We start from the raw sequence: 15,859 nt of genomic DNA, 5'->3' as shown, positions 1-15,859 counted from the left end.
GCATGAGTTGTGGGAAGTAGTAACTAGATTGACGAAAACGTCCTGAAAAGCTTCAGCTAAGTCAGTACGTCACAAACTCTGATTGTTTAGCGTTAATGCAATAACATCATGATCGCTAGTAGCACGATTTAACAGCTTATTTATTCTGTTCTCCAGAATTTTTAGCTTAAGATATAGCTAGTATGAAAGATATTATGTAAATATTCGTGATGAGCATTATGAATAAACGCGGTAGTTTGATTGCTATGTTGCCTGAACACCTCACCACTTGCAGGTTTCAGTGTAGTAACACGCAACCCTACAGGGTTACATGGCACTTCTTTTTACCGAGTTAATTATTTTTCTTTGCTAATTTGAGGCAACGATTCGTGACTCAAGGTTTCCGACATCGTTTAGATTTTATTAACACGATGAGGAGAGGGGGCGGGGGTGAATGCATCATACGCTTCACCACATGTTGAATTATGCAATCCATTCTAACCAAAATATTTTAATTTAGCGCAAATACATTCAAGTGTATTACTAGTAATGATTTGTACTTTTCGACGACGAGGTGTAATTTTGTTGATCCCCTTGCCAGCAAATTCGATAAATATAAATGTAGACAGGAAGTCGCTAAGATGCTATGCCTGAAATACATTTACACTGCCACTTGGAGCGAGGTTAGTTATAAAGAGGTCTATTACGGTGCTTGTGTGCGAGGTGATACGTGTAGGCGTATTAGTGACATCATCGAACCCTTACTAGTACAGTAACTAGTACTGTACTAGTCAGGGTGTCAGTACCCTGTACTAGACAGGGTACTCGTCAGGGTACTAGTCAGGGCCGGCTACATTTGACATGTCAATGTAGCCGGCCCTACCTAGACTAAGCGTTATAATATTCTGATTTAAATATTCAAGTAAAGTATCATATTGTTGCGGGGGTAACGTATATTTACAAATTATTACTATATACAAGGTTACCACCGCCACAAGCAGTAAGGAGTAGAGCGGAAGGCTTTAGAGCGTGCCTCTGGTCACTTCATCGCCGTTGTCTTCATCCGAGCGACAATAACAGCCCGTTCGCTCTCTCGTGGTACCACCCCCCGCCCCCCCGCCACCACCCGCGGGAGAGGGGGGGGGGGGGGCGAGAGCGCCGACTTAGTGCTTGTTATGACGAACCAGAGGGACCCGTTACGTACGGCGTAAGTCTCACCCCTATGAAAATGGCCATTGCCTTTATGTTTCCTTTGTGTTTCCTTCTTGTGTCCTATGTGACCTTTATGTTTCCTTGTCCTTTGTGTGACCTCCAGGATGTGAACTTTGTGTGTACTACGTGTTTACTCATCCTAACGTATACCTCGAGGATGTTACCTTTATTATGCCTCTAGGATGTGTCCTTTATGTTTACGGCAGGATGTTAACTGGATGTGCACTATGTGTTACCTGAGTGTACACTTGAGTGCACATGTAGGTAACATAGAGTGCACATAACAACTGTCTTTACATATAATATAGGCAGATCTATCTGTACTGTGTGACAGGCATTGATACACTCAGCAGAGTCATTGTAAGTACTAAATCTTGACTTATGCTTTCATTTGGTCCAAGAAAACAACCCTTATTATAATTCTTGTAGGATGTGTCCTTTGTGTTTACGGCAGGATGTTACCTAGGTGTGCACTTCAGTACACACGTAGGTAACATAGAGCATATAGTGGGCGAGTTGGTTACGATTCATCGTACCTTTAGCAACAGCGCAAAAGCAACGCGGAAACAAGGAACACTCCGAAGAAACAGCGCCGTCTTGTTGTGTTTCTTCCGTTTGTCCGTGTCGCTTTCGCGCTGAACACAAGTACGAGTAACTGCTGTGTCGATATTAGCACGCGTAGAAGCAGGGCAGCGCGGATCCCGTAAATGCTTGCTTGGGCGTACAACTGAACAATTTATAATTGTGAGTTGGCTAAGTATGAAAGTTGTGTGCGGAGTATGGCCGTATTTGATTACGCGAGCATGCAAGCAATACGCCTGTTTCACTTTGGCCGAAGTTCCGCTGCCGCTGCAAGCCAGCTATCGCCACATTTTGTCGCCTTCATTCCTTACGCTACGAGCAAATATGGTGCCACGTATGCAAGATAAAGCCTGACATTCTCAAAAACACGCCACTGGGCACCATAAGAAGCGTGTATATGTGTGGCAATTCCGAATTTCTGATCGGTAGGCGTCACAGCTCTCGCGGCTGCCCGCACACCGTGCGCCATCCCAAGCGACGGAACAGCACATGATGCGCGCTGATTGGCTCATGTCCGCCGACAAACCACAGGACAAGCGTTCGCGCATAGTTCGTCTAAAATCTCTGCATATACTTAAAAAAAACAAGGCAGCGCACCAAGACACTTTAAAATCAATAATTTGTGTTTAAATACCAGCCTTCCTTCCAGCAACGACGTTTTTAAATCTCGAAGGCCGTGCTTTTCCAAAATGCACGCCCTAAAGAAAAATGTAGATCTCGGAGGCTAAATTCACGTTTTAACCGCAGTGCGGCGCTGCCGCAGTGTAACGGTTGACGGTGAGCTGGGTCACGTTGTTTTGCTGTGAGCGGTGAGAGTGTTCGTTACACAGTAATTTAATCATATTTTCGAAGTGCCTAAACAAACTGTGATCCGTACCGTGTGCATTAACCATCAGGAAACCTCTGGACTCGTGTAACGCCATTAGTTCGCCTTATGTTTCGTGTGATACGCCAGTGTCTTGTGTAGCGCCCGTCCGAGCGGCCTTTGTTCTCGCCTCTCCGCGTTCGCTCGTGGAATACCTGATACTGTGGCTTCGAATTATGGTGCGTGAAAGAATTTGTTGACAGTTGTGCTTTCGTGCGCTGGTGTTCATCGGCGATTCAACAGTGTTCGCGCTGGAAAGAGTGTCGTCGCGTGGTGCCTGCGAGACGAAGAAGCCGTTTGCTGACCACATTGAAGGTAAGCAGATCTGACGCTTGCGCGCATTCTCGCAGCTTTTGGTTCATGTAGTAAGCTTTGTGGAACGACAACAGAACACTTTCTGAGCGTACGTTGACCATGTTGCTGTGCACATTTAGCAAAGCGTTTCACGAGGGGAGTTTCCGTGAAATGTATCATTTCTTACCGCTTACTTGCTTTATGGAGTGATGTGCTACCACCGCCGATTGTTGGGACTTATTGGGCAAATATTTACGTAAACGCTGAAAGTTACTGTTTTCTCGGTAGTTTCCCGGCAAGAAATTCTTCCGTAGATATGAATTTCCGCAAGTTACGTTTGTAATGCATGTCGATGTGTCACGGGCATCGCGAGTTGGCACGCGACTGCGATGTTTGACACTTGAACAGGTATTAGCTTGTGTGAAGATTACTTTATTGATAGTGTTCAGATTGAAGTGCAGCTTCGCGAGAACTTGTCTGCATTGTTTGTGTTCTTCGACGTGCTCGTGTATTTGTCTTCTATATTGTAGGGCAAATGTAGACCGACATTACAACAGCGAAATTTCTTTTTAATCGAGGCATCTCAATCAGACGCTCGTTTTCATTAATATTTTCATCCGAAGAACGGGATGTGAGTTCCTGCGATTGTTAAAGACAGTGGTTTGTAGCACTGCCTAATAAGGGATGCGATTTTCTTGCGATGCTTTGCGCTCGATGTTTGCCACTCTTATAACCCACCTTTCACGGCTGGCTGTTATAGTTAATAACGATAGCGGAATGTCGGTCAGATCAATGAGCAAAGGAGTAGCATCGGAAAAGGGATCGCTACAAAATCGCGGTCTAGGTTTTAGACCCTTCGTAATCGATTGTTCATTTGATTTACTAGATCTTTAAGTTTTGGTGATAATTTCCCATGTAGTCTGATGTTTGCGGCTGGTTTTATTCCCGCCTGAATTTTACCATATAACAGTGTAACCACTTGAGATATAACTACGAGACATCTGTACAAGCAGGCACACAAAGATTTGTTGGCCAGTTGCCTACTCCTATAGGTCATGTACTACTTAGCAGCTGCTGCAGAAATGTTTAAAAAAATTTGTGAGCAATTTAATACCTGAGTGGACTGGCAGCTCAGTCTCTTTCATACAATTAGTTAAAAGCTTCTGTGTTGCCCTGATGTTTTTATGATCTGTTTTTGACTTCTCCACGTTTCTTCGCTGTGTCTTCGCTGTGTGCATACAGGCCAGGCTGTTCTTGCTTAAATGAATATTTTTGAATAAGTGAAAAAGATTGGCTTTTGTTTTGTTTTTCAGGTGCCTTGTGAGCTCTCACCCAAGCAACACATTCCAGAGGTCTGCTGTGAGCAGACGTGGCAAACTGAAGTAACATTCAGATAGTCCAATAAACTGTTCGTAGTTTCAGACAAACTTTTGCAAAGTATAGTCAAAACTTTCTTTTAAAAGTGCAAGCACTGATCCAACCTGATCTTTCCATCCAAACATTACATATTATATTAGTCACAAAGACATAACTAGAACAGCAGCACTGCAGTGAGGAACGTACAGTGGTTCTCCAAGTGTTATACTGAAATAATCTATGAAGGCTAATTAGTTTGCAATTTTAGAACAAATTGTCATGAATTTCTGTGCCATAGCAGAGTTTCAATCCATGCGCTGCATCATGTAGGGAACAGTAACCTTACAATGAAAACCAATGCAAAACTTTTTAACTCAGGAAAAATTTATAAATATAAAATGTGTACACGGAACTCTTCATCTATGCATGTCTACGTAAAATACAGGATTTAGTCACTGCGGCCACATAAAGGATGCATAAAGGTAGGACACACGAAGGAAACATAAAAGCAGTGGCCAAATTTCAACATGGAGGAAACATAAAGTACGGTAACATAAGGGATACATAAAGGGAGGACACACGAAGGAAACATAAAAGCAGTGGCCAAATTTCAACATGGAGGAAACATAAAGTACGGTAACATAAGGGATACATAAAGGGAGGACACACGAAGGAAACATAAAAGCAGTGGCCAAATTTCAACATGGAGGAAACATAAAGGATATTTCCTCATGTGAACTGCGGGAAACATACAGTAAACATAAAGGACATAACCATTTTCATAAGGGCACTACGTGCACTGCAGCAGAGGGCGGTGGCGGAGACGGCAGTGCCTGGATGACAGGTTCGATTTCGTATGTAACGTCGGTGACTTGATGTAGCACCTTGTAAGTACCGTCGTAGCGAGACAACAGCTTTTCGGAGAGCCCGATGCGGCGGGACGGAGACTGCAGTAGCACGAGGACACCTGAGGAGTAACAAATGACTTTGTATGTCGTGCAGGGCTCTACGGGAAGCCCGGGACACTGTGAGCCGTTCGTGAGCGATCTGGCGAGCTGTGTCGGCACGCGCTATGGCATTGCGAAGATACGTAGTGGATGAGCTTAGAGCAGCGGGAAGTATCGAGAAACAGAGAATGTTCCCGTCCATACAGAAGATAAAACGGCTAGTGACCAGTGGTGTCATTCCTGAACGAGTTGTAGGCGAAAGTAACATAGGGCAAAGTAGCGTCCTAATCGCGGTGGTTGATTGAACATAGATTGAAAGCAAATCGGTCAAAATTAAGTTCAGGTGCTTTGTGAGTCCATTCGTTAGTGGGTGATAAGCAGTTGTGAGCGTGTGGCGGGTGGAGCATGAACGAAGGATGTCCTCGATGACACGAGACAAAAAGTACCGGCCTTGATCAGTCAGCAGTTGTCGAGGAGCATCATGATGCAAGGTGATGTCATGAAGAAGAAAGTCGGCGACATACTTAGGACAGCTGGTTGGGATGGCGCGGGTAATTGCGTATCGCGTCGCGTAATCGGTCACGACGGCGACCCATTTGTTTCCTGATGTCGAGGTTGGAAAGAGGCCAAGAAGGGCGAGCCCAGCACGAAAGAACGGTTCGGCGGGAATGTGACAGGATGAAGCAAACTGGCAGGTAGCATAGCTGGTCGCTTGCGGCGCTGGCATTAGTCGCCGATAGTGACATATCGTTATACGGAGTGGTAGGGGCTAGGCCAGAAGAAGCGGCGCCTGGCGCGATCATAAGTGCGAGTGACACCAAGGTGACCAGCAGTGGGCTCATCCTGAAGCTGGCGGCGGACAGCTGGCTGCAAATAGGCAGGCACGACGAGGAGCCGTTCAGGGCCATTAGGATGCATATTGTGGCGGTATAAACTGCTGTCGTGAAGGCAGGACAAGTGGAGTGAAGGGTCGGGTGTGGCAGAGCTAAGACTGCCGATGACATAACGTAAAGCCGAGTCACGGCGTTGTTAGTCGCGTATATTAACAAAGTCCGAGATAGGCAAGACACAGGCGTCGGTGTCTTGCTCGGGGACATCAGGGGAATCCACGGGATGCCGTGACAGGCAATCGGCATCTTGATGAAGCTGATCAGACTTGTGTACTACCGAAAACGAGTATTCTTGCAGTCGAAGAGCCCAACGACCAAGGCGGTCTGTAGGGTCTTTGAGCAAAAAAGGCCAACAGAGAACATGATGATCAGTTACAACGATAACGGTACGGCCAAAAAGGTAGGGACAAAATTTGGCGAGAGCCCAGGCAAGAGCAAAACACTCTCGCTCTTGACTGCGTAATTCTTCTCCGGAGCAGACAGCATGCGTCTAGCGTGAGCAATAACGCAGTCGTGTTCACCCTGACACTGAGCGAGGACGGCACCGATTCCATGGCCGCTGGCATCTGTGCGAAGTTCTGTCGGCGCAATCGGATCAAAATGCGCTCAAATAGGAGAAATCGTGAGGGCATCGATAAGCGCCGAAAAGGCAACAGATTGGGGCGAGTCCCCTTTAAAACCAACGTCTTTTCTGAGGAGCGCAGTGACGGAGCTTGCATTGTTGGCAAAATTACGGATGAAACGCGGAAATAAGAAAACAATCCAATGAATCTTCGTACGTCCTTAGCCGAACAACGTACAAGAAAATTCTTCAACGCACGAACTTTTTCAGGATCGGGCGGGAAAACCACCGCGTTGACGTGATCGCCAAGTACTGCTATTTCACGGCGTCCGAAACGGCATTTCGAGGCGGTCAGCTGCAGGTCGGCATTGCGGAATACCCCGAGAATGGCGGAGAGGCACTGAAGATGGCTGTCAAATGTTGGCAAAAAAACGATGACATCGTCAAAGTAGCACACGCAGGTTGACCATTGCAAGCCACGAAGAAGCGAATCCATCATGCGCTCGAATATGGCCGGCGAATTGAAAAGACCGAAAGGCGTCACTTTAAAGTGGTAGATGCCACCTGGAGTTACGAATGCGGTTTTTTCACGGTCCAGCGGGTCAACAGCAATCAACCAATAACCTGAGCGAAGGACGATAGACGAGAAATAGTGGGCGCGTTGCAGACAGTCGAGTGCGTCTTCTATACGGGGCAAGGGATAAACGCCTCTCTTCGTCATCTTGTTGAGGTGTCGATAACCAACACAAAAGCGCTAGGTGTTGTCCTTCTTCTTGACCAGCACTACAGTAGCGGCCCATGGATTTGAGGACGGTTCGATGATGTCCTTGGGCAACATTTTGCTGACCTCTATTTCGTATTATGGCGCCTTCCGCAGCGGAGACGCGATAAGGGTGCCGGTGAACCGATCTTGCATCGCCAGTGTCGGTAATGTGCTGAAACACTGTTTTTTGGCATAAAGGAAGATTTATATTTGGAAGAAATATATTAGTATGCGACAACAAGACCTGACGAAGATCGGCTGCTTGCGTAAGCGGGAGATCTGCAGATATCAGTTTTTTTTTTTTTCAAAATCGGCACATGGCAACACGATGGCTGTGGGAGAGCCGGAAACACTGCAACGGCCGTCTACGGCATACGTAGAAATATCGCAATCCTGCAACGACGACACGGTGGCAACCGCGATACCGGCAGGCAGCACATAGGTAGTAAGTCCGAAGTTCAAAAGAGGCAGGCAGGTTTGTTTTCGCTTGCGGTATATCCGCAGTGTGCGGGAGGACAACAAAGTGCATCCGGAACACGTCGAGAATCGTATTCACGTCGGGACAACATATTCGCCATCGCACACAGGAGGAGAGGGACGTAATGGGGCGTACGTAGCGGCTTTCGGTGGCAAATGAAGGAACTCTAAGAACATAAGCGGTTGGGAGTGTCGGATATTACGTGAGCGTCAAAAGGGAGTTCCAGTTGAAGCACACCTGGGAAGCAGTCAATGAGGGCAGAGTGTCGAGAGAAAGTCTAGGCCGAGGATCACGTCGTGAGGACACCGCGCAAGCACAGCAAACAAAACAGTGGTCTGATGGGCAGCAATGCACACTCGGGCAGTGCACATTACAAGAGCAGCAGACATGCTGCCATCAGCGGCCCGTACTGTGTCCTCAGCCGTAATAACTTTGCGGACCTGACTACGGAGAGCAGCGCTCACTATTGATATGTGCGATCCGGTGTCACCGAGGGCCGTAATGGTAACGTCGCCTACTTGAATGTCCAGAAGGTTTCGACTCGTAGGTACCGTAAAAAGAGGATTTTTATACCGGGTCGTTGATGCAGCGTCACCTCCGGGAGCTGCACGGCTTAGTTTTCCAGAGCGTAGGTGCCAGACCATGCAGTGGACGACGACCGGCATGGTCGTAGCGATAGAGATCGGTGGCCTTGCGGGGTTGGTGAGCGGCTAAATGTGGAGTGTGGAATGGCGGAATCGGAAGCATGTGGGTCAGAGGGATGGGAAGAACGCCGAATGCTGCCTCCAGGGCGGCGCCAAGATCCAATGGCCCAGTGTGAAGGCGATGACCAGCTACCGCTGTAGTTACGGACAACGCGTCCCACGTGCGAGCAGTTGAACCATATGGGTCGGTCGTCTGCCGTTCTTCAGTCATCCGTGTTTCTATGGCGTGAAGGGTAAACCTGGTTCTGGTTGGAATTTGCAGGAGTACGTTCAGGTGAGGGGATGGAACAGACATACGGCAAATGATAAACCCAGGTTCGCGAACTCCTGGCGGACGACTGCTTGTATGAGCGACACAGTAGACAGGTTGGCTGACTGAGCGTCCGGATGGACGGCCGTAGGACCTATTGCTTCGCGTTCGCGGCGGACAGTGCGAGTTGCATCTTCCGACGGTGTAGACTGCGCAGACATCGGTAAGTACTCGCATTATGATGTAGCGGTGGTGTTAGATAGTCGAATAAACTGGCGGATGACGCGGTGGCTTTTTGCTCGTTCAAAACGTTGACATTCCTTAACTATGGCGTCGATCGTCGTACAGTTGAATGCAAGTAGATTAACCGCGTCGTCCATATTCTCTTCAATACGTGCGAAATCTTGTCAGCTTCGGTCATTTTTTGTCAGCTTTTCGACAAAAGTCCAGTACGTCTTGTAAGTACGAAACGTACGATTCAGTGGTACGGTAAACTGTATGCTAACCGTGTGAACATACAGTTCACATACATACTATACGTGTATGCTTGGACGTGGGATCTGAGCTCCTTTATAGCGACCTGCTGGCGGCCAAATGGTCTGCCGAACACCTCACGGAGCTTCGCCTTGCAAGTATCCCAACTTGTAAGATCTTCTTCAGGTGCCTGGTATCACACGCGTGCACTTCCTTTCAGGAAGAAAATCATGTTGCCTAACATCAGCGTAGAGTCCCACCTGTGGTGGCCGCTGACGCGCTCGTACATGTCGACGTCCAAGCCATCCGTGCTAGGAAAGGTTCCCGGGTCTCATGGGTGTAACAGAATCACAGGAGCCGGTGGCTACTGCGCCATCGTCAGTACCGTGGTCATTGCGGAGCAACCAAGACGGCGACCGCTTCAACGTTCCGTGCTTGGTTGACGAAGCCGGCACACTGTCAAGTTTACCCAGCACCTCCACCAAAAATGTTGTTACGGGGATAAAATATATTTACAAATTATTACTATATACAAAGTTACCGCAACCACAAGCTGCAGCGACTGATGCAAGGCTTTCGCGCGCACCTTTGGCCACTTCGACGCCGTTGTTCTTGTCTAACCGACAGTAACAGCCCGTTTACTGTCTCGTGGGAATATATTCAATGAAATTAAGCGTATTTCCCTTCGGTGTGGAATACGTCACTGCGATAACATGTTTTTTTAGACTTGACAACAAGACTGTCAACATCGGATGACACAACACTGTACTGGTAGATAATACCAGATTAAATATCTTTTTTTTTCACATGCATCAATATTCCACCACCAGGTCGGCCAGTTGAATTATTAAAGAATGATAAATCATTTGAGTTGCTTATAACGACACCCTTAGATGTAAACCAGGTTTCCGTAAACATTAATATAACGAAAGCGAATCAAAAACTTTCTAAAAGAGTACATAACTGGTCTAATATGTTTCATGCCGATTACACATTCAAATTAAAACATTTTAGTCATTTTATACTTTCAGAAGCATAAGTGCGCTTTATCCCATCGGAGTTTAACGCCATTTTACAGTATAATGTACTTCAAGCACCAAGAATCAAGTGTTAATCGAATCTTTTCCAGGTCGTGGGAGTGGCGCACATGAATGAAACACGAATGATCATCCTTCCACGCGAATATATTTCCATGTTTAATGCACACAAGCTTCCCCTTTGAAATGCGTTTCTTCTCGATTGCCATGCCTAGCAAACACTTCACAGCCGGGCAGAGATGCTCGTTCATAAATACAGGTGTGCTGGATGTACAACCCAAATCGGACATTGACAGGCCAGCCTTCTTAGCCTTAAGCAGAGATGCGTCACGTTTCCTTCGGTTGTTGTTTCCCCGTTAGGGTTTTTCCAGGTTCACGTCCTATTATTGCGCTTCTGGAAGAAACTATTCGTTATTCGAAGTCGATTCATTTCCACGAGCGCTAACAACATATCTCCTCTACTATTCATAGAGTCGATGTTGTAGTTGACGAGTACCTGTTGCACAGCCTGCTTTTTCTTCATTTTCTCAATGAAATCTGCCAGGACCACAGTATGCAGAGTTTGCAACTATTTCATTGATAAATCATCATACTCATATACAGTTCTATCGATTGATCATCATGACTGAAAGTTGGAGCATAGGATTATATTTCTTTTAATTTCTATCTCCTATTTGGCTTTCTTACAACGACTGCTACCTATGCATTATTGCGATAAAATTAATCAGTGTTGCCCGCTCTGCCCTTATGGTTCGGAAATCCTACATCATATGCCGGTTGGCATATGACATTGTCCGGCTCGACAACACTGGAAATAACTTGGAACAAATGATTGGGGCCATAGCCCACCATGTGTAAGAGGATTGCAGATTAATATTCAGGAGACAAAGGTGATGCTGATAAGACTGGCAGGCTAAGGAGATTTTATGATTGGCAGTTGGTTTCTAGAATCTGTGCAAGAGTACGTTTATCTAGGCGAATTATTTGCAGGGGATCTTGATCACGAGGATAAAATATACAGAACTATAAAAATGTATAGGTATTACCATATCATGACCAACAACTCACCGCTATCCCTGAAAACAAAAAACAACATCATAGTAGACGGATGTTTCTTCATTTAGCCCCCATCGAAATCCCGCCGCCATGGCGGGAATTCGATCCCGCGACCTCATGCTTAGCAGCCCAACACCATAGCCACTAATAAAACCACGGCAGGCATATACCTGAAAACAAAAGTGTACAATCATTCGACTCTACCGGTACTAGCATATGGGGTAGAAACTTCAGAAGTTATGGATTGAAAAATGAGCGATGTAGCAAGAAATGTTTGGCGTAATGTTGAGAGACAGGAAGACAGCAGTTTGAACTAGAGAGAATCTGGCATTCTAGTTGACATTAAAAGGAGAACAATGGACTTAGGCAGGCCATGTATCGCGTAGGGCAGATAACCGGTGGTATATAAGAGTTACGGAATAGGTACCAAGGCTAGCGAAGCACTGTCGACGATTGCGGAGAATTTGGAGGTGTGACGAATTTGGGAAATATTTACGCACAAGATGAAGTGAGCTGGCTCAAGACAGGGGTGATTTGAGATCGCTGGGAGAGGCATTCGCCGTGCCGTGGACTTAAATAAGTTGATCATGATGACGATGATCACTTAGCATAGCTTTTAAAGTGAAACATTTTTCGTTGATGGGACTGATGAGTGCTTCATGTGTGTAAAGCAGCAAATGGGCAGCTATTGGACCTTCAATAATACCATAACATGTTATTGGATAAGGTCTTTAGATAATGAAGTCGTCCTTTGCAGTTTGGCCTCGACACTACCAAGCTGGGCGTCGTCTTTATGGTTCAGTTTGCCAGCTACACAATTGCGACGCTTCTTTTGGGCCTCTTCTGTCATCTAAAGGTACAGCGTGTCTTTGATTACGCCATCTAATGTATTTAATTCGCTTTGCTTGTCTAAAAAATCTAAGAGAGGTGGGGAGAGGCGGGAGTTGGAGGAGTGGGACAGTTCAAATAGATTTAACACAAGTTAAGCTCCGCAGTTGAGCTAGGCAGTTGAGGAAACCTGTCACAAAAAGCGGCAATGTGAATATCGCTTCTGTATTATTTTGTCAGCGCTTCGTATTGGAGAAGTGCAGACGAACGAAAAATCGCCTTTTCAAGTGCACAAAGTAAATAACTAGGAGTTTTGTTGTTACCATTCTAAAGCCATAATAGCAGGGTAGGCGTGTGGATGAACAAAAATCTTCCATATTTGCATCTATGGACTGCTTTCCGCCACTGTGCGTTTAGGCTTCATTAACCACTCCTTCACGGGAAAAGTGATTTCACTCCAACCTGAATCCTCATGATGAATGAGGCAGCAGAATGAAAGGAGAAGTGAGACACCTGCTCTGTAGTGCGCTACTTGCTGTGGTTATCATTTTGATTGGAGATTCATTCTCCCATAAATGACTATATTTATTCTTGCATGTTTATAAATTGCTCCGATTTTATTTAGAACACGAATGTGACACGTAACCACGTACACTGCATAATAAACGAATCGGTTGGGAAATTGCAGCATACAAAGGCCTGGCGAAGTAGTCGTTCAAGTGACAGCTAGCATGTTGAGTGAAAAGTACATTTCTTTGACGTCGGAGGCAACTGATTTGAAGAGTGACCTAAACTGTCCAGACAATAAGCCGCCTGCCTTCCAAAATTTCGTGCAGTTGAACATAATCGTAACTATCTGACACATAAACAAATCAAGAAATTAGATAAAAATTTCAGCATTGCCATTTGTTGGGCGCGTTCGTAAGCTGACATTGAAAGCATATTTGGCGCCAGCGAACAAGGACAGGAGGGAGATTTGTGTAGTGCCATGGTGAGGTGCGTGTGGTGATTTGTGTTGTCCATTGTGGTGTCGTCTCCCTTCTGTCCTTGTGCGCTTGCGCTAAATATGCTTTCAATGTTAGATAAAAACTCAGCCATTTTTTCCGCCTCTCCCGTAGTTCACCGAGACCCCTGATTATCCCCAAATCAAGAACCATTAACTGAGTTTGCGTTCGCAAATTTTCTTGAACGGTCTTTCTTGACTACAGAAGGGCTCGAGCTTTTTTTTTATCCTAAGGCTAAAACAGCGCGCATTTGAGCGCTCAGCTGTGACAAAGACACTTTGTTTTAATCCGTATGATTTATGCTGCACTGACAAATATTTCCTTAATTTATGGCACATAGCAGTGACCGTGCATTGCGTCATCTCAGCAACTAATACGCGAACTCGGTCACACTGCTTTTATAGCATAATGCCCCCATTTGAACAAGAAAAGGTTGGATGTATTTATTTACGTCAAATGTAATTAGCAGGCAATTGGAATTTATAGTTTGACGAAGTAGTTGAGAGAAGTGGATTAGCAACCATCTGCTTTCCGTTTCTAGTACAGGTATCAAAAACAGGAAGGAAACTAATTAATCCTATATAGAATGAGATAACTTCATTCCCAATAATTTTCCAGCGTTTCTGTTCCAGATGGATGCTTTTTTTGCCTTTGTGGGACAATTTCTTACAGTTTTCGTTTTTCTTATACAAGGACCAGCGCCTTTCATTCCAACCGAAGCGTAAGTAAAGTTTTTTCAAAGTCATTTGTTAACTGTTGAAAGACATTAATAGCAAAAAAAAGGACATGGCAGATGCTATGTAACAAAAGACTTTGATGTGTTAAGTATGGCTGGTTTTCCCAACAATCGTGACTTCGAGATGAGAAATAAACAAGTACATTTATTTCGTAAATGCTTTCAAAAATTAAAAGCCGAGCGGTCTTGGTATAATAATACGTACTAACACAGAAAACTTTTTCATGACTTGGAACAGATATTCGCACCAGTGCCACAACCTAATCAACATATACTCTCTGCAACTAAAAGCACCCTTTCTGAGCAACTTTTACATTGCCATCGTCTGCTCAGGGGACTAGATTGATCAGAACGCATAATTTAGCAGATTTAACTAAGTGGTCGAATAAGCCATGATAATGAAACTACTTTGATTGCAACACTAGTGCAATTACGACCATAATACATATGGCAGGCCTTCCTTAAAGTCGATCAGCACATATAATGAGAAGCCAACAAACAAAGACACCAAGAAAAACATTGGAGAAACTACTTATACGTACTAATTGAATTCAAGAAATTATAGATTAATGACAATGAAAGTGGATGAAAAAACAACTTGCGCAGGTGGGGAACGATGCCACGTCTTCGCATTTCTTTAATTAAATTCGTAAGTACAACTAATTTCCCCAATGTTTTCCTTGGTGTCTTTATTGGCTTCTCATGTGATCAATAAGAATCGGGCCCCTCGGTGAACCCCCTTTCTTCTCGTTCTATCACCACATATGTTACATGACACTAGTGTACCTAGTTTGGTAAGCCAACGAATTCTAAAAAATGAAACACTGCTTAGCAGTTGCACATCAAGTTCTACGCTATAGTTGATTGATTTATTCATGGGGTTCAACATCGCAAAGCAAATCTGAAGTCATGACAGGCGTTATAATGCAGACCTCCGGATTCTTTTTGACCACCTGGAGTTCTTAAACACGCACATATATCTCACTACACGATCGTTATTGCATTTCGCCCTCTCTAAGTGCGACCGCCACGACCGGGAATCGAACTCGCAACATCACGCTGAGCATCAGAACATCATCGCCAATCGGTATCGTGGCGGGTTTCCCCGAAACTGGCGGCTCACCGTCGGAGCTGCAGATAAACGCAGTTCTCGATTATCTATGTTCAGCTACAAATTGCGGCAACTGCTGGCGTAGACGGGCACTCGACGTTTTAAATGCACTTGCTATGAGGCGATGCGGCCACGTTTTCGCGATACCGCAGGAGACAACTTCATTCCCTTAATTAACACCCTTCTCCTGCATTATTGCGATGAGTCTGCTGATCGGATTAATGCTATGTTAACGCGACAAGTTTAATAGGTGACATGAAGCCACTACGGGTGCATTGATTTAAACGATGTGTTCCTCAAGTGAGAAAATTGTTAACTATTCACTGCGCATTGACTGAGAGGTATTGCTATAGGGGCACTGCATCAAATCTGTAACAAAAAAAGGCGAGCCAACAATGACTTACATCGAAGAATGGCAAGGTCTTCTTGGATACTTGAGTGTACCCTATGGTTTAATTGTTGTTTAGCCTGCGCTACCTTTAGGATCGGACCACATCTTTAGACTCAACTATTTCGGGGATCGGCGCTTTTTGTTGAGTAACGCCACACTTCCGCTGCAGCTTCCGGCGCGCGCAGTTGAGTAAGTGCGTGTGGGCTTAATTTCAGCCTTTTCATGCTAGTTAATTATACATTATTATAAATAGCTTTACGCTCAATTGGTGCATCTTTTTTGTTTTATGCTTCACTTTGACGATTTCTTTAATTGTACTACGTAAGTTTGAAGACCTCAA

At 45.2% G+C, this 15,859-nt stretch overlaps 1 protein-coding gene and 2 long non-coding RNA genes across 8 annotated transcripts in view; 2 read left to right on the top strand and 1 right to left on the bottom strand.

Moving 5' to 3' along the window:
* The window catches only part of LOC135916647 (uncharacterized), a 465,480-nt gene that overhangs the window by 51,772 nt on the left and 397,849 nt on the right, over positions 1 to 15,859 (bottom strand). The window lies entirely within an intron of this gene.
* Positions 1 to 15,859, top strand: part of LOC135916660 (MFS-type transporter SLC18B1-like) — a 51,751-nt gene that overhangs the window by 24,703 nt on the left and 11,189 nt on the right. Inside the window, exons 9-10 of the mRNA XM_065450102.2 lie at positions 12,207 to 12,305; positions 13,914 to 14,002. Of these exons, the coding sequence (XP_065306174.2) occupies positions 12,207 to 12,305; positions 13,914 to 14,002 (188 nt within the window). The remainder of the gene's footprint in view (positions 1 to 12,206; positions 12,306 to 13,913; positions 14,003 to 15,859) is intronic.
* LOC135916632 (uncharacterized) lies at positions 2,385 to 4,359 on the top strand. The gene is made up of 2 exons (XR_010568992.1): positions 2,385 to 2,953; positions 4,246 to 4,359. It is a non-coding gene; the product is annotated as an uncharacterized lncRNA (long non-coding RNA).

Source organism: Dermacentor albipictus, chromosome 5 (assembly GCF_038994185.2).
Source record: "Dermacentor albipictus isolate Rhodes 1998 colony chromosome 5, USDA_Dalb.pri_finalv2, whole genome shotgun sequence".
Taxonomy (NCBI): Eukaryota; Metazoa; Arthropoda; class Arachnida; order Ixodida; family Ixodidae; genus Dermacentor; species Dermacentor albipictus.
Note: the sequence above shows the minus strand (reverse complement) of the source record. Positions and strands in the feature narration are given on the sequence as shown.